Genomic DNA, 25,448 nt, shown 5'->3' with positions numbered 1-25,448 from the left:
GTGGAGAGGCGTGAGAAAGACATCAAAAGAAGAACAAGTATGTTAGTTATCAGGTTCTATCTTCAAAATGGATCACGTCTGAATCGAGCTAGGAAGCTCCTTATTGAACGAAGCAAATGGTATGTTAGTCGCATTATGAGCATTACACCTCAACTTCGAGAATTCCAGGCACTATCCTCGATAAATAATATCCCTCTGCTTCCTATTATCTTGAATCCCGTCAGTCATCCTTTTGGTCATTATGAGCCTAAAAAAGGAGACCTCAGTAAGCTTCCCCAACCATTGCGGCGTGTTATTAAATCATCATATAATGACAGTCAACTTCGAGCTATTGGTACTGCCATTGGACCTCTGGATTCAATGAAAGAATATGAAATGTCTCTTATACAGGGTCCTCCAGGTACTTCATTTTTTTTGTTTGATCCAACTGTTTGGTAGATCTCAAATTGCTGTATCCATGATTTTGCTTTTTATTTTGACTGCATTTACTATTAGGTACAGGGAAGACCAGGACTATTTTGGCCATTGTCAGTGGTTTGCTTGCTTTTTCTTTACAGCGAATGAATTATATGAAGAAACCATTAAATGACTGTTTAAAACCAAGCCATAGTGTATGTCCTAATGTGAAAACCCAGCTTAGTCAATCTGCTGCTATTGCAAGGGCTTGGCAGGATGCAGCCTTGGCTCGACAATTGAACGAAGATGTAGAAAAGAATTGCAAATACATGGGAAATGGCACAAGAGGAAGGGTGCTTCTATGTGCACAATCCAATGCTGCAGTTGATGAATTGGTATCAAGAATATCCAGTGAAGGGCTTTATGGAAGTGATGGATCAATGTACAAGCCGTATCTTGTGAGGGTTGGTAATGCAAAGACTGTTCATCCTAATTCACTACCCTTCTTTATTGATACACTTGTTGATCAGAAGCTGGCAGAGGAGAAAATGAATGCAGGTGATGCAAAGAATGATTTGAATGTTGTCTCTTCAATGGCTCACCGTGCTAATCTAGAGAAGCTAGTAGACCAAATTAGGTTTTATGAAGCCAAGCGTGCTAACTTAAGGGATGGATATTCCAACTCGAAAGGCTTATTGGAAGGAGAAGCTTCAAAAGGGGATGATGGAAAGGAAATGTCTGATGCTGAAATAGATGCAAAACTAAGAAAATTGTATCAGGAAAAGAAAGCAATCTATATAGAACTTTCGAGTGCACAGGGAAGGGAGAAGAAAGCGAATGAAGACAGCAAAGCTCTTAAACATAAGTTGCGGAGGTCTATATTAAGGGAAGCTGAAATTGTGGTAACTACATTGAGTGGATGTGGTGGAGATCTGTATGGAGTGTGCTCTGAATCTATTTCAAGGCTTAAATTTAGCAATTCATCTGAGCATGCATTGTTTGATGCCATAGTCATTGATGAAGCAGCTCAAGTAGAATCTCTTCTCTTCTCCTGCTTCTCCTTATCTTCTTCCTCTGTTTTTTGGTCATTTTGGTTTTCAATCCATTAGCGTGATGCCATCTTTCTTTTTCTGCAGTTTGGTTTAATTATTTTTTGAATTTAATTTTCTTGGTCATTGTAGGCTCTGGAACCAGCTACTTTGATTCCACTCCAGCTCTTAAAATCAAAGGCAACTAAATGTATAATGGTATGGGTCATTGGATTCTTTATTTTGCAAGTACTGTGTTTTCTATCTGTACTTTCTATCGTGACTAAATAGTTAAAATTTTGTTTTGAAGGTTGGTGATCCGAAGCAGCTTCCTGCTACAGTTCTCTCTAATGTTGCTAGCAAATATATGTACCAATGCAGCATGTTTGAACGTTTACAAAGGGCTGGTCATCCTGTCATTATGCTTACTGAGCAGGTACACTGAATTGCCAGCATCTCTGACACTTTTAGGTACTTTGTATGCCAACTGTTATCGTAAAGTACCTTGTGAAATCCAAGATAAAAAAGTACTGTTGTAATGAAAATAGCCTCTCCTACTATGGTTTCCAGGGGTTGGAGGATCTGAGATCCCAAATTAGCCTTGGGATCTGTTCAAACGTTGAAGTGGCTTCCAACAATCTTCAAACACCATTATTAGTTTTTCCTCTTTCTTGTCATTTTATTCCATACGGAGCTTCCAATCAAATCAAACCGAACCAAACCAAACCAAACAAGCTTTAAGTCCCATCAAATGGGGTTGGCTATATGAATCCTTCTTCTCCACGGGGCTCTATCAAAGGCCATTTCGTTAGTCAAATTAAGTAGATCCATATATCTATTTACAACGCTAGCCAACATTAATCTAAGCCTACCCGGTCTCCTAACACTTCCATCCATCGTCATTGCGTCGCATCTCTTCACTACTGCCTTTGTTGGTTTTCGGTGAATATGACCAAACTATCTCAATCGATTCTCTCTCAACTTATCTTGTATCGGTACTACTCTTACCCATTCTCGAATACACTCATTCCTAATTTTGTCTTGTCTTGTCTTGTCTAGTCTTGCTACACATTCACCTTAGCATCCTCATCACAGCAACACTCATCTTATCTACATGTTGGTTGCCCATGCTCTCTCCAGGAATCACCTTACAATCACTGCATTTTAGGCGGTCCACTTTCTCACTAAAAAGTAATCTATTTGGCTCTTAACTAACCCACTCTTAAAGGTTATCAAATGCTCCCCCGTCATCTTATACATAGTATTGGCCACTACCAGGTCAGAAGCCAACGCAAAATCTAAGATACTCTCTCCAGTCTTATTTCTATTACCAAAACCGTATCCATCATGCACCCTTTCATAGCCTAGTTTATCTATGCCTACATAGCCATTGAAATTTTCACCTATAACTAGATTCTCTCCTACGGGTATCTCCTGTAAGATTTCATCCATTCTCTCTCAAAAATTCCTCTTTGTCTTATCATCTAATCGTACTTGAGGGTGTATGCACTAATAACGTTTACTATATTTCCTTCAATTACTAATTTAATTAACATAATCCTACCCCCTTTCCTAATGACCGCCACTACATTTTCCACAAGACCCTTGGCAACTATACTTCCTACTCCATTGCTGCGTCTATCCTTACCAGTATAATACAATTTAAAACCGGTATCCTCAATTTTCCTAGCTTTCTTACCTGTCCACTTAGTTTCTTGAACGCCTGCTATGCTAACTCTCCTCCTAATCATAACATCTACCAATTCCATCGTCTTACTAGTTAAAGTTTCTATATTGCAAGTGGCTACCCTAAACCTGTAGTCTTGGACTAGCTTTTTTACCTGCGCTCGTCCAGAAAAATGCGGGAACCTTTGCCCATTTTTCACCACACCCAAGCGTCGATGCGGCGCCCCTTGTTCACTTTTCGAAACACCTAGAGGCAAGCACAATACGTCACTTGAGGGGAACGACCTAGCATTTAATCGATTCAAAATATGATTCATTGTCATAAGGGATCCGAGGGACTTTTTACATGTTGGCTGTTGGTTACCTAACACACAATCCTCCTCCTTTACCTGGGCTTGGGACCGGCGGAGTTGTTAACTACCCCGGGTGGAGTTTACGAAGCTTCCAATAATAAATTATATTTTACTTTTATTATTATTTGGTTGATTTGCAGAAAAAAGCTTCTGTTACATTAAATATCTATAGCTTCACTATCTGTCAATTTCTTGAGAAACTGTCGTTTATCATTGGCAGTATAGGATGCACCCAGAGATATGCCGTTTTCCGTCGTTGCATTTTTATGACAACAAGTTGCTAAATGGCCATCAGATGTCTGAAAAGTCAGCACCATTTCATGGGACTGAGAGCCTTGGACCCTATGTATTCTTTGACATTGTTGATGGGCATGAGCTTCATGGCAAGAATTCTGGTGGAATGTCGCTTTATAATGAGTGCGAGGCTGATGCTGCAGTTGAAATACTTGGTTTTTTCAAGAATAGGTATTATCTTCCTCTTCCCTATATTGTGATTCATCTGGAAAAATTTCTTCTAAATTTTGCGTTTTGGTTACCCTGCATAGGTACCCATCAGAATTTGTTGGTGGTAGAATCGGCATCATAACTCCTTATAAGTGTCAGCTTTTGCTATTGCGTTCTCGGTTTTCTAGTGCATTTGGATCTTCTGTTACAGCCGAAATGGAATTCAATACAGTGGATGGTTTTCAAGGCCGGGAAGTTGATATACTGATACTTTCAACAGTTAGAGCTGCTGAAACATGCTCTGTAGCAACCAAGATGAACTCTAGCAATATTGGGTTTGTTGCAGATGTAAGACGGATGAATGTTGCTCTGACAAGAGCTAGGCTTTCCCTGTGGATTTTGGGTAATGCAAGAACGTTGCAGACGAATCATAACTGGGCTGCTCTTGTCAGGGATGCTAAGGAAAGAAATTTGGTAATATCAACTAAAAAGCCTTACGATTCCATGTTCGAGTCAGCTTCCAAGAAACATGCTGTTGTAGAAAATTCTGATAATCGTTCAAAAGAGCTGAAGAATGGTGGAAAGAGTCATGAACCTACCAGGCATGCTGGGCCAAAGCAAAATAACGCAGAGGACACCCATGCAAGGAAGAAAAGATACATCGGCTCTGGAGCTCATATTGACAGCAGAAGAGCTAGATATGAAGATAATCTTTTAATGACAAGCGGAAGTAAAACTAACAAAAGGGCCAGAGATGAGCGTGATCTTTCAGTAAAGAAAGATCCCCAATTTGAAGCTGTTGCTAATTCAAGCAAGGGAAAAGGTGAGTATGAGAATCCAACTAGTGATGTAGACCACTCTGATAAAGTAACAGGTGATAGATATAAACATTTGAAACCAAAAGCGTCGAAAGGACCTGTAGAGTCTTTTGAACTCAATAGAAGGCAGAAAAAAATGGGAGCAGCAATACTACCCCCTGAAGGCAGCGTACAAGAGAGAGATGGGAATGATGGAGGCAGAGCTTCAAATCAGAGTGACACACCCAAAGATGCAATCACACAAAGGAAACAACAACGTGATGCTGTTGATGCTCTTCTTTCTTCAGCTCTTATTTCTTCAAAAAAGACACAGACTTCATTGAAATCTCTGCCTGCCAAAAAGCCTGATTCACCAAAATCAAGTGCGGGTCGTGGGATTAAACCAACCAAACTAAGGAAAGGTAATATTCTCTGTTCCATATCTTTAGGTGTGAAACATGTTCCTTATTTGGTTCTGCATAACATAATGTTCATGCATGATAGGCAATTGTTTTCACTGGCAGTAGCTTTGTAAATTTGCAATTTAGGAGGGCTTTGATTTTGTAATATGTTTCAAATTAAAGTTTTTGAATATCTTGATTATTCTTTTTAAACATGGTAGGTAGGGATACCATTCACCATTTTTATGCCTATATTAAGAGAGTCCATTTTTAGATATTATACCATACTAGCTTACTACCGGTGTAGGTAGTTTGTCCAGCTACATGGCGCTGCCACTTCTGGCTGCTCAAGGGAAATTGGTGTCACATGTCAGCTTCGTGAGGTAACACGTGGGCCAATCATAAGTCACCATTCTTTCCTATGAGGTTGAGATTAGCAGTTGAGGATAGTGCATGTGGTGCCCTAGTCTTGAGCCTAGGCATTCAAGGGGCCTACACCTTGATCAATCTTAGAGAGTGGCATTGACCAACCAAGTCATGCAATTCACCAAAGAATGCATTATACCATGTTACAGGGTCTCCCATGAGGCTTATCATGCCTATTGATTGCTACCTGTGATATGAGACCCCCGAGGTCTGCCATTGGCTCAATAGGTTGTGGAGAAACCTCTGGAATGATGAATCAATGGGGTTGGGAGACCTATTTATGGCTGCGCTGTCCCATGTGGTTTGATTCCTCCATGCGTCGAAGCATCCATCTTAAGCCGATTTCCAGTTACTGCAAGAGCAAGACCCCCATTGTCATCCTCTCTCTTATCTAAGGTTGCCTTGATGTGCTTGATAACATAGAAGAAGACTTGTATATTCATTGTATTACAATCAATCAAAACTAAGAACAAATATATATCAACTAATAGAATAAAACCCTAAGCTAATAAGTGAATAGAATAAAACCCTAACAACCTAAAGGACTAAACTATCCTTAATGAATAATATAAACTACAATAATCAACACCCCCCCCCCCCCCAAATTGAGGATGCGAGCGCAGAAAGTATCGAAAGTTTGCCAAGAAGAAAACGAAAACGAGCAACAGTGTGAGTCTTTGTAAAAAAATTGGCCAACTGAAGAGAGAAGCGAACAAAAGGGAGAGTAATAGTGCCAGCCTGAAGATGTTGTTTGACAAAGTGACAATCTATTTCAACATGTTTGGTCCCTTCATGGAAGACTGAATTATGGGCAATCTGGACGGCACTCTGATTATCACAATACAACGGAGTCGGATCAGAAAGAGAGACACCCATATCATAAAGAAGCCACTAAAGCCAAACGATCTCAGAAGTAGCATGAGTCATGGCACGATACTCAGCCTCAGCAGTGGAACGAGCAACAACAGACTGTTTCTTACTCTTCCAAGATATGAGAGAATCACCGAGGAAAACACAAAGTCCAGAAGTGGATTTGCGATCAGAAATGTCACCTGCCCAATTAGCGTCAACATAGGCACGAAGAGTCAAGTCTGAAGAGGCAGATAACAACAAGCATTGCAACAAAGTGCCACGAAAGTAGTGCAGAGTACGGAGTAAGGCAGCCCAGTGTGTGAAACGAGGAGCAGAAACAAACTGACTGAGAATGTGCACAACATAGGAGATATCCAAACGAGTAACGGTGAGAAAAACAAGGCAACCAACTAACTCACGATATAAAGTGGGATCCTCAAGAGGAACGCCATCAGAAGCGGAAAACTTAGCATGCAACTTAAGAGGAGTATAGACAATTTTGTCATCAGTGAGATTGGCACGAGAAAGAATATCACGGGCATATTTAGTCTGAGAGAGAAGATACCAGTAGGAGAAGTAGCAACCTCAATATCAAGAAAATACCAAAGAGACTCCAAATCCTTCATCTCAAACTCTTGAAACAACTGATGCTTAACCTCTGCAATAGTACTATAATCAGAGCCAATGATGATCATATCATCCACATATAAAAGAAGGAGAACAAGGCCAACAGAAGTGCGCCGAACAAAGAGAGGACAATCATGATGACTAGGGCGAAAACCAAGCTGAAGTGCAACAGAGTGAAATCGCTCATACCAAGCACAAGGAGACTGCTCGAGACCATATAAAGCATGACGAAGACGACAAACAACACCAAGAGGGTGAGAGAGACCTGGTGGAGGGCGCATATACACTTCTTCAGCAAGATGCCCATTCAGAAAAGCATTTTTGACTTCTAGTTGAAACAAAGGCCCCAGTGATGGGCAGCAGCAACAGAGATAAGAGTGCGAACAGTAGTCATCTTGGCAACGAAGGCAAACGTCTCATTGTAATCAATCCCATACTCTTGAGAAAAGTCCTGGGCAACCAAACAAGCTTTGTACCGTTCCAAAGAACCATCAGAAAGGGTTTTGACCTTATAGACCCATTTACAGCCTACAACATTCTTGTCAGCAGGTAATGGAATCAAATCCCAAGTCTAAGTGTTAGCCAAAGCAGTTAACTTGTCATTCATGGCAGCAATCCAATTGGGATCATGGCATGCTTCCTTGTAAGACCTGGGCTCAAAATAAGTATGAAGACAAGAAAGAAAAGACTGATAGGAGAGGGAAAAGCATGTATTACCAAAACCATACCAGTTCGGAGGATGACGGTCTCGCTTTGGAAAGCGATGTGCAGGAGGAGCGGAATCCAAAGAAACGGCTGGAGGAACAGTAGAGCTAGAGATAGGTGAGCTCGGAAGTGCTTTGCGGCGCTCATACACAAGAAGAGGAGTAGGGGAAACGAGGAGCTGGAGAGGAAGTAGCTAGCGAGATATCAGAAGTGTGAGTAAGAGGCAAAGTAGAGACCTCTAGATTAGAAACAAACTCATTGAGAGAAACATCAAGAGGAAATGGGTCAATGTGAACCAATTCATCATTGGTAATAGGAACAGGGGTGGAAGGTATAGTGTAGTAGGGTAGTTTTTCTAGAAATGTGACATGCCTAGACACATATAGCTTTTTGGTGGCAGGATCATAGCACCGATAACCTTTCTGATTAATGCCATACCCTAAAAAGACACATAGAACACAACGAGAACTAAGCTTAGAGCGCTCCCGTTTAGGAAGGAGCACAAAGCATGCAGAACCAAAAATACGAAGAAGAGAATAATTGGGAGTAACACAAAAAAGACGCTCATGCGGAGATGAGCTGGAGAGGAGGAGTAGGCATCCGATTGAGAAGATATGGAGCAGTGAGCATAGCTTCTCCCCAAAAAACAGAAGGGACAAAAGACGAGAGCAACAAAGAGCGAGCTGTATCAAGGAGATGGCGATGTTTGCACTCAGCTCGACCATTTTGGGTAGGAGTGTCAGAACACGAAGATTGATGAATAGTGTCATGAGTAGCTAAAAACTCCTCAAACTCAGACAAGTAATACTCACTCTCCAAATCAGAACAGAGAACTTTAATGGTGGTGGAAAACTGAGTGTGAATCATGGAGTGACAATTAGAATATATTTTGTAAAAAGCAGATTTTCGAGTCATCAAATAAACCCAGATAAACCAACTGCAATCATCCACAAAAGACACATAATATTGCGAACCACCCTTAGTAACTATAGGGGAAGGACCCTAAACATCAGTATGAACCAATTGAAAATGAGAAGATGAAATAGAACTACTTTTATTAAAAGAAAGATCAGACATTTTAGCCAGTTTACAACCACAAGACTCAGAAATATCATTAATGGGAAAATTGCCTAAATGTCCAAACTAAATTAACATCCTCAAACGATCACTCGACAAATGACTTAACCTAGAATGCCAAATATAAAATAAAAAAGGCTTATTGTTTAAACAAAAAGAAGACAATGCAGTAGAAGACACTTCTGGAGGAACATGCAAGCTGTCCAAAATATATAGTTCTCCAACTCTACGCCCGATCCCAATCTGCCTCTTGGATACCCGATCCTGCACAACACAATGAGAAGAAGAGAAAACAAAATCAAAACCAGAATTAGATAATTGACTAATAGAAATAAGACTGAGTGAGGTGAGGCACATAAAATACAGGAGAAAGAGACAAATGAGAAGAGGAAATAAAACCAATAGAGTGTACAGGCATAGAACAACCATTAGCAGTAGCAATAGTGATAGAAGAAAAAGGGGAGACACAATTACTAAGGAGAAATGCAATAGGGGTCATATAGTGCGAACAACCAGAATAAAAAATCCACAAAGTGTGGATATTACTTGAAGATGATGAACTAGACAAACCTAACTAAGTGGTAGTCATAGCAGAGGCCTAGGATGAAAGCTTTGGATTGGCCACCATGAAAGACTTGAACTGCTCAAACATAGACTACATATTGGAAGACGGACCATTCTCAGAAACTGATGCAAAAAAGGCGGCAGATAAGTGAGATCCTGAAGATGTCGGCTTAAAGGATGGTGGACCAGATGAACAACCCTTAGGCTACAAAAGTTTAGGACAAGCATGTTTCCAATGACCTTTCTGATGACAGAAACTGCACTCATCCATAGAAAGTCGAGGCTTGGGCTTACCAGTAACCTGAAATAAAGAAGAATGTGGGGTGGGCAAGAGCGGAGGAGTGGCAAAAACTGACTGGGAAGTAGGAGCCCCATGAGCCACTTTAAATCGAGTTTCTTCCACAATAAGCTCACGGACAGCACCATCCACAGAAGGCAAGGGAGACGGATGAAGAATAGCTCCCCGAAGTGGCTCAAATTGATCACAAAGGGCCATAAGAAATTGAACAAGACATTGCTTCTCTCGATACTTGGTATAACTGTCAAGTAAATGCAAATCTGATGGTTCTATTAAAGCAAGCTGATCCCAATAAGTAGTCATCTCATTGTAGAACTCCTGAATGGACTTATCTTTCTGACTAGCACTGCGAATATACATCTCAAGTTCATACTGTTTTGCAAAGTTAGACTCAAGGTACATAGTTTTCAAATAGTCCCAAACTTGTTTAGAAGTAGAATACTTGGAAAAATTCATATCAATGGTAGTTTGAACTGAATTATGAAACCAAGTAAGAATTTGTGCATTTTCTTTATCCCATTTAGCAACATCGGCCTCAGTTTCTTGGGATTTCACAGGTCTAATAGTCATACCAATAACATAGTTCCACATGCCTTTACCCATTATAAAATTTTTCATTACATGAGACGAATAAGTGTTAAAATTCAATGTATAAAGAGAATTGTATTATTGATTGATATATGTTATGTTTACAATGAGTCCTATATATAGAAGATTAAAGGAGGTAGGTATGTAGTAGGTGGAGTAGTAGGTGGAGTAGGTGGAGTGGGTGGAGTGGGTGGAGTAGGTGTAGTGGTAGGTTTTGGTACATTTTAACAGCCCCCCGCAAACTCAAGGAGGATAGGAACTAACCAACTTGAGTTTGGAGAGACTAACAAAACAAGAAAATAGACGAATACATAAAATAAAAAAGGATAGGAGACACTGTATGGTCGTGTCAGACCGTTGTAGAAGACTGTGTGGTTATGGCAGACCGATGTAGAAGACACTGGCTCGTGTCGGACCGATGTAGAAGACAGTTTATGGGGTCATGTCGGACCGTTGTAGCAGACAATGTTGTGACAGTTGTTGTGACAGTTTACGGAGTCTTACTGGACCCTTGTAGAAACTAACCGGAATTAATGTCGGGACAGTTTACAGAGTCTTGTCGGACCCATGAAGGAGCTAACCGGAATCAATGTCGGGACAGTTTACAGAGTCTTGTCGGACCCTTAAAAAGTCGCACCCTCAAAAGGTGTGCCCAATCTATCAAAAGGCGTGCCATCAAAAAGCGTGCCCAATCCATAAAAAGACGTGCCATCAAAAGGCGAGCCCAAGTCATAAAAAGGTGTGCCGGACATGATGGCGAGGCGCGTCACCACATTGGCTTGCGCGCCCGTTTTGTCGTCTGGCGTCAAGTGGCGCGCGATGCGCGTGTCTGCCTTTGTTATTTAACCAAGGTTGAGGCGGAGGCTGTGCAAACCAGTCTGAAACCGCCGAAAATCCTTTGAAAAAACTCTTCCGTTTCTGAGAAAGAGATTTTGGAACACTCTGTTGCCATTCTGTAACCAACCTTTCTCTGAAACACTCAGCAACCCATAACATGGCCTCGTCTTCCCGTTCAGTTACCCAGAATATGGCCTCTTCGTCCCGTGGTCTGCTCACTCTCTTTCCAGACCTGAACGAGTCCACAAGAGAAATAACTGGTGCTGTGGCCAGTGAACCTCAACCAAACACCTCTGGTTTTGCTCCGTTGAACTTTCCGATGCGGTCTGTGAAGCAAAAAATGGCGGTGCAAACTGATATTGAGGCCAATCAGTATACTTTGAAGTCATGTGTGGAAACCATGACTGCGGTCACAAACTTGTCGCACCGGCTGCAGAGTAGGACAAATGAGGTGCAACAGTTAAACGCCCAACTGGCTCTGCTCCAACGCATGTATAAGGATGCGCGAGCAGAGATAAGTGTGCTAAAGGCAGAAAACAAGGAGCTGAAGCGGACGGCCACCGTGATGTTTCGATTTGGAGGTCCGCCATATGCTGCAGTGGAGGAGCAGGGTGGAGTGATCGTGCCCAGTGGAGTGGGAAACACGGAGGCAATACCGTCAAGGGCCGCCCAGGACGGAGGCAAGAAGAAAAGACCGGCGGAATAGGCGAAGAAGTGAGGTCGATTGGTGGCCGGCTGCAGAAAAGAAAACCGGCTGCAGAAAAGAAAACAAATCTGTGTTGTTTTTTTTTTTTTTTTTTTTTGTGTGTGTGTGTGTGTGTAAAATTGTGATCGGGGTTGATCCCTGAGATGAATAAAATATGGTTTGGTGTGCAAAGCGATATGGTATGAATGGAATGGGAAAAAGATTAAAAATAATGTAAAAGAAAAATAAAGAAAGAAATAATAAGAATAAAGTTGAAAGCAAAACGAAAGATGGGGGTTTTTTTTTTTTTTTTTGGTTTAATAATAATAATAATAAAAATATATATGTATAGATAGAAAAGAAAGGAAAAGAGAAAAAAGAAAAGAAATTGAAGTCAATGTATATATATATGTATATGTTTACATATTAAAATATAGATAGAAGATAGGATGATGAGGTTGTGGGTGGGAAAAATGATAAAGTATTTTAAGAGATAGTGGGTGGTTCATGTGAGTAGTCTCGTGGGTGATATATAAAAAAAAGAAAAGAAAAGAAAGTGGAAGAGAGTGGGAACATATTGATGATGAAAAATGAGAACCAACCCATGTGGGTGGAGGTGGTATGTAGGGTATTTAAACACTTAATTAAAAGGAAGAGAGAGAGTAGATGTGCCAAGAGAGAGCCAGCCTCCCCTCATGCATGTGTATCTCTATGTCTTATCCCTTAAAGTGTAATCTTTCCAAACCCGAATATTCCCATCAGCAATGCTGAGACACTGCAATCTGACGAGGACAGAATAGAACTAACAAGCTGCTCTTTATCCAGGTCCCATACCATAATTGATGAAATTTCACCAGAAGCATACAGATTTCCAGACTGCTGCTGCCAATCCACAACAGCATTCACACTGCGTACACCAGGTCTATGACCTTGGATTGAACACGTTGTTGTCTTCGCTGGAGAAGAAAGATGAGTGCTTCGAGGTTCATCAAGTGCGTCACCGTTGGCGATGGAGCTGTTGGCAAGACTTGCATGCTTATTTCCTATACCAGCAACACCTTTCCCACTGATTATGTGCCGGCTGATTGGAGCTGAAAAAGCTGAAGGGAGCTGCGGCTTACATTGAATGCAGTTTGTTCCTGATGTCAATCATCATTTTTCGATCAAAGGTGGTCACAGATCTAAGATAGGCTGTGGCCACAAATGATAGAGAATCACATACGTCAACTAGGTGTCAAACCTTAGTTGAAAAAGAGGATCTACTCCACTGATGGTGGAGGATGAAGGCAACACAGATCTGAAATCGAAAGCGACGCGACAACAGAATGATTGCTGAAGCTGCTGCCATGGTGAGGAAGGTGGTGGCACCGGCATGGAGCTCCGTTGTGAAGGTGGTGAAGAAGATTCTAGCGGACTAGGTTGAGGTCCGGCGGGCGGCCAAGGCGAGGTTGCCGCCCGTCGGTGAAGCGAAAAATACTAAGTTCTTAACCTTGCTCTGATACCATGTTAAAATTCAATGTATAAAGAGAATTGTATTATTGATTGATATATGTTATGTTTACAATGAGTCCTATATATAGAAGATTAAAAGAGGTAGGTATGTAGTAGGTGGAGTAGTAGGTGGAGTAGGTGAAGTGGGTGGAGTAGGTGTAGTGGTAGGTTTTGGTACATTTTAACATGAATAATTGGTACCATCTAACTTAGTAGTAATAGCTTGCAATTTATCATCAGCCATAGTGCTATAATTAAGCAACACAGTAAAATCAAAGCAGACTCACTAATAGATAACCAGAATTGCTATAGCTGTGATTAAAGCGCCTGTTAGGTCAAACTTATATCAACCAGAGTTGTGACCCAATCACACTCAAATACCAATCCGAGAAAGAACCAAGGCATGGAAGAGAGAGAGAGAAACTAAACCTAAACCAGAAGACGAAGACGAACCAGATGAATCGAAACAGGGAGAGACATCACTTTGATGAACCGAACTAGAGCACTCGGTTGTAGAGAGCTTCGATCGAACCAGAACCAGCAACAAGGACCAACATAATGCTTCAAAGTGCGACGAAGAGAACAGAGACCCCAACGAAGGCCTTGCGAAGAGAGGAAGGGGCTGCGATGGTCGATGAAGACTTGCGAGAGGTATGCTAGCATCTGGAACCTTGCTCTGATACCATGATAACATAGAAGAAGACTTGTATATTCATTGTATTGCAATCAATCAATCAAAACTAAGAACAAATATATATCAACTAATAGAATAAAACCCTAAGCTAATAAGCGAATAGAATAAAACCCTAACAACCTAAAGTACTAAACTATCCTTAATGAATAATATAAACTACAATAATCAATAGTGCTATCTTATTGCCTGCAAGCTTTCTAGAGTCTACCTACAACCACCTCAGCATCTGCTATCCATGACAAGCCACTATTTTAAATATGTAGTTAGATTACCAAACCAAACCAAACCAAGTCTTAAGTCTCATCAAACGGGGTCGGCTTAAATATGTAGTTAGATTGCGAGTCAATAGTTGGTACTCAGGATCCTACTTTCTTTTGTTCCAATATTTCTATACGTTTGCATATAAGTGGACCCAAGTGCTAATTGACACTTCTACAAAGTTGTTCATGTCAGACACTTTCTTTTTCCCCCTTTCTGTGTCCATATTTAAAAAATAAAAGCCTCAAATTCAGATATGTGTCGGCACTCGTTTTGTGACATGTCAAACACTTCTTAGGCCGTGTCTCCATTCTATGGATGCTTGCTAACATGTGATTATGAATACGACTAATGTTATACCATGAATTAAAATGTATAATTGTTATGACCCATGAGTCTGATGACTAATCATATAAACTTTTCATTGAACATTTATTATTGAGTGCAAAAAATGCATAATTTTTTTTAATAAAGAAGGTGATTTAGGAAGATGAGAGAAATCTTATGTGTGCTTGCTACACGATGTCTGATTATTAACTATTATGGTCCATCAGTCTAAAAATTAATGTAAGATTACTATATACAAGTTGAGTAATGATTTTTTCTATTGTGTAAATTAAGTTAATAATATATATAGATGGTCATAGATAGATAAATTCAATAATTTATTATATAAGAAAATTATCTGTAGCGTGATCTATTTGTTTCCATGTTCTAATTTTTTTGTATTTTCCGTGTTGATGTGTCCATGTCCGTGTCTTCATAGATAATGTCTTTCCCTCTAGTTAGATTCTACCGCGACTGACCTATTTTGTGAATTTTTTTGGTATATGTCATTCTGTCTTCCCATGTGCGTATTTTTGTGTTTCATCTTTTTTCATTTTTCTTAGCCGTTTGACTTCTTATTTGCTTTCAATATTGCAATAATTTTACAGCCTAATGTGAAAAACGGATAAAGACATAATTGAAGCTGTCAAAATTATTCTGTTTTTGATATGTTGAATTGTGCGATGATAAGCTAAAATCTGCTCATATTGAAGTTGCTCACTTTTGCTCACTCTCTCTGTTAGAATTTACCATCACCTACCACCAATTTACCACCACCTACCACCTACACCTACTACCACATTTTCTTCTATATATATGATCATTGTAAACAATCAGATATCAATCAATAACAATCAATATTACATAAATTTCAACATGGTATCAGAGCAGGTTTAGCACCTAATATTTTTTTGCTTCACCGGCGGGCGGCAACCTCACCTTAGCCGTCCGCCGGACCTCAACCTATTCCGCTCATTTTTATACACATACCTTCCCATCACTTGCCATGTCTGCAGTGCTTGCTACTTGTTTCTTTGTTCGAAGGCATCGCATAAGACGAGAAAGGCCTCGAGCTTCACATGTTCGTGAATTCCACGGGATGAGTAGTCGTCTAGTGAAGGCAATGCCAAGCCTAATTTTTACAGCTGTAGTAGAGGATAATTGTACTTCAGCAACGTGCGCTATATGTCTTGAAGACTACAACGTTGGAGAGAGGCTTAGAGTACTGCCATGTCGACATAAATTTCATGCGTTTTGTGTTGATGCTTGGCTAACCACATGGAGAACCTTTTGCCCTGTCTGCAAACGTGATGCCAGAACTAGCACAGGCGATCCACCGGCATCAGAACGCACACCGTTGCTTTCGTCAAGCCCGGCTTCTGTTGCTTCATCTTCGGTATTGTCATCCGTAAGATCATCTTTAGCATCATCTTCAGCAATTCCAATGGCTGATGCTTCTGCAACGCCCCTACATGTGAAACAAGACAATGAAGAAGAAGAACAAGATCAAGAAAACTCCAAAACCCAGAAACGAATTTGCGATTTCTGTGGAGAATCTCAAGCTCTCTTGTACTGCAGAGCCGACTCTGCAAAGCTCTGTTTCTCTTGTGACCAACAAGTCCACTCCACCAATCAGCTCTTCACAAAACACACTCACTCTCTTTTTTTAATATTTCAACCCACTCTTTCTCTTGCCCCACATGGGCATGTCTCCCCCCACTCATTCTCTCTCTCCTATTTCTACTTTCCAACCAACCATTTTAATATTTCAACCCACTCTTTCACCCCGTGCTTTGAGCAGTGATTGATTTTTTTTATTTTTTATTTTCCTCTTCTTTTTTAAAACAAACATCATCATCTCATTTTTTAAAAACCACTCTCTACGCACTAGCATCTTAATATTCTTTCTTTCTTCTGTTTTTTATTTTTCTTTCCCATTCACAGCCCCATGTGCACCATTCATCTTCTTTATTTATTTTCTTTATTTATTTATTTATTTATTTATTTTTCATTCAAAACAAAAAAAAAATAAAAAAAATAATCATACTTAAAAAAAAAAAAAAAAAAAAAAAAAATTAAATCACACACCTTTGCAGGTTTTCAAAACCGTGGGCCCAACGCTCCACTTTCTTTCTTTTCTTTTCTTTATTTATTTATTTATTTTATTATAAATAAAAAAAAAAAAAAAACAAACAAACAAACAAACAAACAAACAAACACGGAGGAAGAAGACGAACTGCAAACTCATTTTATTCATATCGGGCCTCACCCCGATCACCATTTTACAAAAAAAAAAAAAAAAAAAAAAAAATACAAACAAAACAACCACACCCACAGTGGGATTTTTCTTTTCCCTTCTCTATTCTACTGCAGGTCTCTTCTTCTTACTTTTATCTTGGGTGTCCCGTGCCAGTCCGGTCTCCGTGTTTCCTTGTCCACCGAGCACGTTCACTCCCCCAAACTCCTCCACTGCAGCATATGGAGGACCTCCAAATCGGAACATCACGGTGGCCTTACGCTTCAGCTCCTTGTTTTTCGCCTTTAGCACACTTATCTCTGCTCGCGCATCCTTATACATGCGCTGGAGCAGAGCCAGTTGGGCATTTAACTGCTGCACCTCATTTGTCCTGCTCTGCAGCCGGTGCGACAAGTTTGTGACCGCAGTCATGGTTTCCACACATGACTTCAAAGTATACTGATTGGCCTCCACATCCGACTGCACTGCCATTCTTTGCTCCACCGACCGCATCGGAAAGTTCAACGGAGCAAACTCCGGGGCGCTTGGTTGAGTTTCCAGTGCCACCGCACCAGTTCTCTCTCTCGTTGACTCGTTGAGGTCGGGAAAGAGAGTGAGCAGCCCGCGGGAAGACGATGAAGCCATTTTCTAGGCAACAGAGTGTTATACAGAATCTCTCTCAGAAATCTCTCTCAGAATATCTCTCGCAGGTTTTTTTGCCTCAGCCTCAGCCTCTGTCTTATAGCCGAGGCAGCCACGCGCATCGCGCGCCTCTTGACGCCCGACAAACTGGCACGCCTTTTCATGGCACATCTTTTGATAAAGTGGGCACGTTTTTTGATGGCACGCCTTTTGACAAAATTGGGCACACCTTTTGAGGGTGCGACTTTTTAAGGGTCCGACAAGACTCTGTAAACTGTCCCGACATTGATTCCGGTTAGCTCCATCAAGGGTCCGACAAGACTCTGTAAACTGTCCCGACATTGATTCCGGTTAGCTCCTTTATGGGTCCGACAAGACTCTGTAAACTGTCTTCTACAACGGTCCGACATGACCCTATAAACTGTCTTCTACAACGGTCCGACATGACCCCATAAACTGTCTTCTACATCGGTCTGATACCACCTTACAGTGTCCTCTACATGGTTATGACACCCCCATACAGTGTCTTCTACAACGTTATGACACCACCATCCAGTGTCTTCACCAATGGTCTGACACGACCATACAGTGTCTCTTATCCTCTTTTATTTTTATGTATTTTCTTGTTTTGTTCCTCTCTTCAAACTCAAGTTGGTTAGTTTCTATCCTCCTTGAGTTTGCGGGGGGCTGTTAGAATTTACCATCACCTACCACCAATTTACCACCACCTACCACCTACACCTACACCTACCATCACCTACCACCAATTTACCACCACCTACTCCTCACCTACCACCTACACCTACTACCACATTTTCTTCTATATATATGATCATTGTAAACAATCAGATATCAATCAATAACAATCAATATTACATAAATTTCAACACTCTCTCTCCAATTGGAATTATTTTTAATTGATCCAACACCCATTAGTATTTTGATATTCATAAATGTCTTTGCCAGGTTTGAGGTCTTAAGTAGTTTGCTATTATTTTTACATTTTACTCTTCTGATCAAATAATTAACTTGTAACAATTCCAGTGTCATCCTCATCAAATGCAAAGGAGGATCAAACTCATCAATACCATAGTAAGAGGGAAAAATCTTTGCGCTCTCGGGAATTTGGATGAAGTCTTCTAGTATTCCATTTCATGATTATAGGAGCTAAGACCATCTCCATATCATTCAATAGCCAACACTGAAATTATAGGGTTTTCTTCTTTGCCAACCAAACCAGAAGGTAACGGCTGCTTCTCCTCTCTGGTCTTGGAATTTTGTTTGTAGATGAGCCTCTTTCTTTTGGTTGATGCTTTGTATAGTAATTCATGTAGTCTTGGTCATCAGCCTTTGGTCCTTATGTTTGGTTTTCTTTCAAACTAATCTATGTATATTGCTGTTGACATAAATAATAGTGATCTGGTGGCCCCTAGTGCAAAAGTTTTGTATATATTTTTTCAGTTCTTTTCTTTTGTTGTAATTCTCTTTAAATATAATTGACTTTACTGCATAGATTGTAAAGTAAATGTGATTATGTTTACTGAATTTTGAACTATAATTTTATATTTTCAATTTTTTTTTTTTAGAAACTTGGTCACATGCTTGAGTGTGAATATTGCTTTTAGTTAAACTAGGCTTATGTGAAGATGGTTGGATGGCTTGTTATATATTGTTGGGTCAATTTCCTACCAACTAAGGTGCTGTTTGTTCACAGTGCCAATTTTCTGTTAGAAACATGTTTTTGTTTTTAAATTTTTTGGCAAAAATGAGAACATTTTTCGTACACGCACTTTTTCAAAACATATAAAGAAAAAAATAAGAAAAATGTTTGGTGAGTTGCTGAAGGGACCAAGTGGCCAGAGGGAAGGGATTAAAGGTGGGAGGGAAGGGGTGGAGTGGCTGGAACGTGGTTGGCTGAGGGTGTGGAGGAGTGATGTGGGAATGAGAACTTATTTTGAAAACAACTTTTTTTGCTGGTTTCCTCAAATTTTGTGAATTTCGCCAACTATTGTCATTTTTTGGTAACAAAAACAATTACCAAATGTTTTTACATTTGGTTTTCAAGATTGTCGCAAACAAAAACAGAAAGCATTAAACTAGGGCGTCACTAATTGGGGTTTAAGCTCTTGAAACCATTGGTTGTTTCTTTTCGTATTTGTTGTTTTGTCTACAAGAATGTGTTTGTTTCCCTGTTAATGTTTATTGTCGACTATGTGTGTTTGTGCACCCTGTTCAGTTCAATTCAATTTGTGTGTGCGAGGCAAGGCTGTACCTGAGGGTGGGTGTTAGATAGTTTGATATACATTGTTGTGCTTATTTGCTATAAACTTTTGAGGTTTGGGACAGTTGGTAGTTTAACAAAGACTTCTACTCTTATAGGAGTTATTGTTAATTGATGCATCCTTTTTGTCTGGTGCTAGCTTAATGCCAATAGCTATGTGCTGTTCTGTCCTGCATGCATTGTCATGGACTGATCGTTATATTCTGATTAAACCGTTACTTTTCTCTTTAATAAAATATTAGTATGAGAGAATGTTGTGTCTAATACTGTAGTAATCTGATTTACCTAGCAAGATGAAGTATAAAAGACACAAGAAGAGAGGACTGAAGGAAGAGAATAGACAACCTGATAAATCATCTCAATTATAGTGCTAATGATGCTAACATTGCTAAGGGACCTTGCTAAACAACACAACTACCTGACCTTGCTAATCTTTTATCATATTGTTGTTGATATTTTTATTATTATAATATTATAATTTCTTATTCGTTTACTATTAATTGGTTTCATTTGAACTATAAGAGTATGTATGCCAGCCTAGAGGATTTTGAAGTGTCTTAACTGAGTTTTTTGGTGTTGGCAAGTGATGTGTACAGTACCATCTCTTTTGGAACAGTTTAATTTAGTTATGATAATGAACAAAAACAACATTCATTCAACTTATATTTCTTTTTGGTGATTGGAACTGTATTTGATGGTGTTGAAAAGGTTCAAAGTGTGTTGAAGTTTTTGTGGATTTTGTCGATTGTGAATTTGAGGGAAGTTGTTGGTAGTAAACCTACAGCCTGGTGGACAACCGGTCTAACAGGATGAAAGGCACCTGAATGTTATATGTTGCCTTAAAAGAGTGCCCTAATGCCTATTTGAGGCTTCATTTACGAATGTAAAAGATTTTTAAATAATGAAATATAAGTGTGAGACAAATGGCGTGTTTCCCATGCGGGGTTCATCATATGTATGACTCTTTTTGTTAAAAAGAGTGTTGCCATTAGTACTTATCAAAATTTTTTAGATCCCACATTTCTTTGGATCCCAATCCTAAACTCTAAATTTTAATAATATTTTTTTGGACACCCCACTTATTACCAAATTTATCCATATTCATAATATTTTCACAATGAAATACACACCCACTTAATTTTCCATCCCTCTCTTTCTCTGACTCAATCTTCAGAGTTTGGAGTTTTGGTCATGTATAGAATTCTTGGATCCCAACCCTCCATCACTCTCGTCGTCGTCTCGGCCGTCAACGGAGCATTCCGACAACTCTCATCTTTTTTGAACGCTTTCCGTATCGCCGAATCAGTAACTTCTCTCATCCTCTCATCATCATTTTCTTCGTTGCTTTTTGTATCTTCGTCATCGCTGAGATCGATCGAAGATACTTCAATTGCTACGGGATTTGCATAACCGTTTGCAAGATGAGGAAAAACAGAATCATTGTTTGAATCGCCATCAGAATCATCGTCTGAATTGCCATCAGAATTATGAACGTAGTCCAAAACAATTTGTTCACCACTGTGTAGCTGAAAAAATATATTTTGTTCAGAATCGTTTTGTCGAACAATAATGATCCTGTCAGCGCTGTATGTCCGAACAAAATTTGTTCATCACTGTGTAATTTGAATCCATTCTAATTCACAACTTAAAATAACATGAATTAAATTCATTCAAAATACATAACTTAAATCCATTCTAATTCATTTTTTTTCATTCTAAGTTAGTTTAACAAAGAAAATTATATAATTGACTATTTGTATTAATGTTCGGAACTTATGTATTGAACGAAAGGATTATGTTCAGTACTGTATTACCGAACATAATTCTAATAGTCAGCAAACCAGCACTGAACAGCTCGAACGAAACAAGAACTATCGAAAACGATCAAAAATGTTAATACAAGATAGATAAACTTATCAATGGAACGCCGGTCTCACTAGAATTGTTGCCCTCATCCTCCATTGCTCTACACAATGAAATAAGTGATGAAGTATACGTTATACTTGAAGCAAAACTTTCAAGTTCAATAGCGTTGATGATGGTGATGAAGATGACACATTCATGATTTAAGATAATTATGAAAAATAATAGATTTAGGGTTTATGTTAGTTGGTTATGAAAAGTAATTAGTGTGTTTGGTTTGAGTTTTTTAAATTAAGTTTTTTGAAAACTGAATTTTTTGATTTTCGTATTTTTTTTGTTTTTAGTGAATATTTTTAAAATTTTAAACATTTTTTTTTTACTTTTTTAGATGTACCTTATTTAGATGTATCTAAAAAGTAAAAAAAATTGTGAAAAAATATTTTTAAAAATTAATAAATACATAAAAATACAAAAAAAATGTATTAAATTCTCGTTTTTTTTTTTTGTATTTTTGGTATTTAGTGAATTTTTAAAAGGTTTCTTTAACAATTTTTTTACTTTTTAGGTATATTTATGTTAGGTATGTCTAAAAAGTAAAAAAAAAAATACTTAAAATATTAAAAAATTCAGTAAAAATAAAAAAATACGAAAAATAAGAAAGTAAAATTTTTTGAAAATAGTTTTTGGAAAACTCTAACCAAGTATAGGTTTAGAGTTTACAAACATGGAATACGTATAGTTAGAGTTGGAGGTTGGGGTGGGGGTGGGGGTGAGGGTGAGTGTCCAATATTATAGAGTATTAGTTTTTATTAATAGATGGGTGTTTTATTTAATAATGTCTTTTAATGTAATTTTACTTTAAGATATAATTATAATAAAAAAAATTATAAAATAAAGAGTCTAAAGAGTTTTGACAATTGCTAATAATAGCACTAGTTAAAAATTAAATTTACTTTTCATTCATACTTGCAGACTTACGCTATTGTACTAGTCGTTAGGCTTTTTGCATCTTTGTAAAAAGGGTACTAATAGTAATAGTATCACTCGTTAAAAATTAAAGAAAAATGTTCGGGAGCATTAATTAGTGTTCCCACTAATTAGGTGGTAGTGGGTGTCCTCATTAATGATGTGATATTTTAATCTTAGAGTTGTATTTTTTTTTTTTTTTTATTTTTTTAATGTATTAATACTATTAGTGATGATGTTTTTAGTGGGATGAATCATTGTTGAAAATTAAATTTACTTTTCATTAGTACTTGCAGACTTACGCTATTATACTGTCGTTAGGCTTTTTGCATCTTTTATACACTGTTGGTTGTACATTGTCTTTTAACTTCTACTCATCATGTCATCTGCACTTTTAACTTATTTCAATGTGATTTTTCTTCTTTTGGTATACATACAATGAATTTCTTCTAGTCATGGAGCTAGGATTAGGGATGTGTGTGGTGTTGTTAAGATAATTTAAGAGTTGATTTGACATGTCTTAAAAAAGATAAAAAAATTATCACTATTGATAAATTAAAAATATAAAAAAAATAAATTTATATTGATGCAAAGTACAAGTCATGAATGTATGACATAGTGATGAGTCTGTCTCGGTACAAATTACACATGAGTGCGCAACAAATTTACATAGGACAGTGCTGTTCAGTCTATGGGGGCTCATCATGGGTCCCGTTTTGATAATCTGAACCGTTAATGTGTAGAACTCGTCGAGTACTGTATGTCTGTAAAAAATCACATTGATCGGATATCGTTAACTACATGATCAAATCAGTTTTGTATAAAAAAATGGATAGTGTTATAGTTAACAGTTGAAAAAAAATTAATCTAATCAGATAGCTATTGATATCCGATCAACGTGATTTTTTACAGGCATATAGTACTCGACGAGTTTTACAAATTCAACGGTTCAAATTATCAAAACGGGACACGTGAGGGCCCCCACGGGCCGAATAGCACCGTCTAATGCAATGCCCAAAAAGTAGGCAACCATTTCTTATCATCAATTCACTCTGCCCAGACAGACGGCCATACTGTCTACTGTCCTTGTCTTCTCATATACACTAATTTATATAATTTTTTAATACACATTTTTTTGTAAAAAATTAAAAAGTTAACCCAAACAACCATTTTTTTTCTAAACTTTTTAGTCTAAAAAGTCAAAAAGTATACTTATTTAGAACACCTCAAACGAGTAAAATTACAAATTGAATGACGGAATGACAAATTACGATTTAGGTATATTGGCGGATTGAAGAATATTCTAATTAATTATTAAAATTTTCATAATATATAATAGTAATTTGCATAATATTTTTCTTATATATAGCACAAATTAATTTTACATAATATATTCTATATATAAAACTACTAATTTGTAATAAATTTTACATCTTAAATTTCTTATATTTATTTTTATTTTGATATTTTATTAGAGATTAAAAAATATATGTATTAACTACAACGGAATTGAACGATTTTGAAAACGGATTATAAATTTTAAAATTTAATTTATAATTAATAGATAGGGCAGTGTAGATTAATATAAATCAATATAACTTTAATGAATTAGACGATATTTTGTACGAACCTAAGTAGGATGATGCGGCTATGTATTAGTCTGATCTTTCCTCGAGTGGCAAGATAAACGAGTAATTCACTATTTACTATTGAGAAGAAAAAAAAAAGTTCAAAAAATAATGATGAGTGGAGTTTCACCTCTTTATAAATTTCATTAAAAAAATAATGGAGAACGACTAGTATTAAGATTGTAACAGGTCAATATAAAAATAAAGATGTAGGTTTCATTTGGCAATGACGGCCGGGGCTAAATTAATCGCTAAAAAATAAAATATATTAAAAATTTAAAATATGCTAAAAAGTTAAAATATGTTAAAAAGTTAATAAAATAAAATAAAATAAAATATCATATATAAATTATAATCATTTTTTTTTTTCACAATCAGTCTAAAAAAGTTCCAATTCTAAAATGTCATTTTTTTGGCCAAACGACAACTTAAATTTGTTGACGTTCAATGTTTAGTTACGTACTGCAATCTCACTAGGAAGTCTAATTTAAACATGAATTTGAAAGAAATTGAGCTTTTTACTATTTAGGGTAATCTGACCATATGGGGTGCAAGTCTACCTTATGCGGGTGCAAGTCTTTCATGTGAACCAAAGGTTTCGTTCAATTTTTGAAAATTTTAGGTTGGAAAATTTTTCTTATACTGTGTTTGGTTGGAGGATTTGGGGAGAGATTTGAAAAGGGAAAGGGAAAAAGTGTGTGAAACTAGGTGAAATATAGGCATGGTTTATTCACATTTCATCCACCTTTTCCATTTCTCTTTCCAAATCCCTCTCCAAATTCCCCAACCAAACACAACATTAGAGAATTTGTAAAGTGTAGTGAAGGAAAAGAAAATTATTTTCCTACTTGTGTTCATTTGATAGGAAAAAAGATTGGATTATAAAGTTTCATGCGAAATTTTGTGTTTTTTGCGAGAGTAAAAAAGTAGGATAGGTAGGTCCCACAACTTTCTTGCTAACTTAACATGAAACAAAAATACAATAAAAATACAAAAAAGTTAAAATTTTCTGTCATTTACTTCACTTTCGTGTCAAGTGCACAGAGTAAAAAAATTCATATTTACTGCAATTATTTTGAAATTGCCCCCCATTAGAATGCTTGTCATTTCCCTTTCATTATTTTTGGTGTTGGTGTTGGTGTTGGTGTGTATGGTGTTGGTGTGTGTGCTGGTGCATGATATACAACTACCTACTCCTTGAAACTTAGATATGAATAACAAATAATGAATAATGATCCATATGACGATTGCAATTACAGCAGGCTGACCCAATTCAGTTCACTTGTAATTAAAAAAAT

At 37.9% G+C, this 25,448-nt stretch overlaps 1 protein-coding gene across 1 annotated transcript in view; it reads left to right on the top strand.

Annotated features, from left to right (window-relative positions):
* Positions 1-19,001, top strand: part of LOC114290770 (P-loop containing nucleoside triphosphate hydrolases superfamily protein) — a 32,888-nt gene extending 13,887 nt beyond the window's left edge. The window contains exons 16-22 of the mRNA XM_028234739.2: positions 1-400; positions 496-1,427; positions 1,578-1,643; positions 1,735-1,860; positions 3,684-3,928; positions 4,009-5,126; positions 18,457-19,001. Of these exons, the coding sequence (XP_028090540.2) occupies positions 1-400; positions 496-1,427; positions 1,578-1,643; positions 1,735-1,860; positions 3,684-3,928; positions 4,009-5,126; positions 18,457-18,545 (2,976 nt within the window). The 3' untranslated portion in view covers positions 18,546-19,001. The remainder of the gene's footprint in view (positions 401-495; positions 1,428-1,577; positions 1,644-1,734; positions 1,861-3,683; positions 3,929-4,008; positions 5,127-18,456) is intronic.
* The last annotated feature ends 6,447 nt before the right edge of the window (positions 19,002-25,448 follow it).

The sequence above is a fragment of the Camellia sinensis genome, chromosome 15 (genome assembly GCF_055761805.1).
Source record: "Camellia sinensis isolate YWXY chromosome 15, ASM5576180v1, whole genome shotgun sequence".
Classification (NCBI taxonomy): Eukaryota; Viridiplantae; Streptophyta; class Magnoliopsida; order Ericales; family Theaceae; genus Camellia; species Camellia sinensis.
This window is presented reverse-complemented; position numbering and strand designations above follow the sequence as displayed.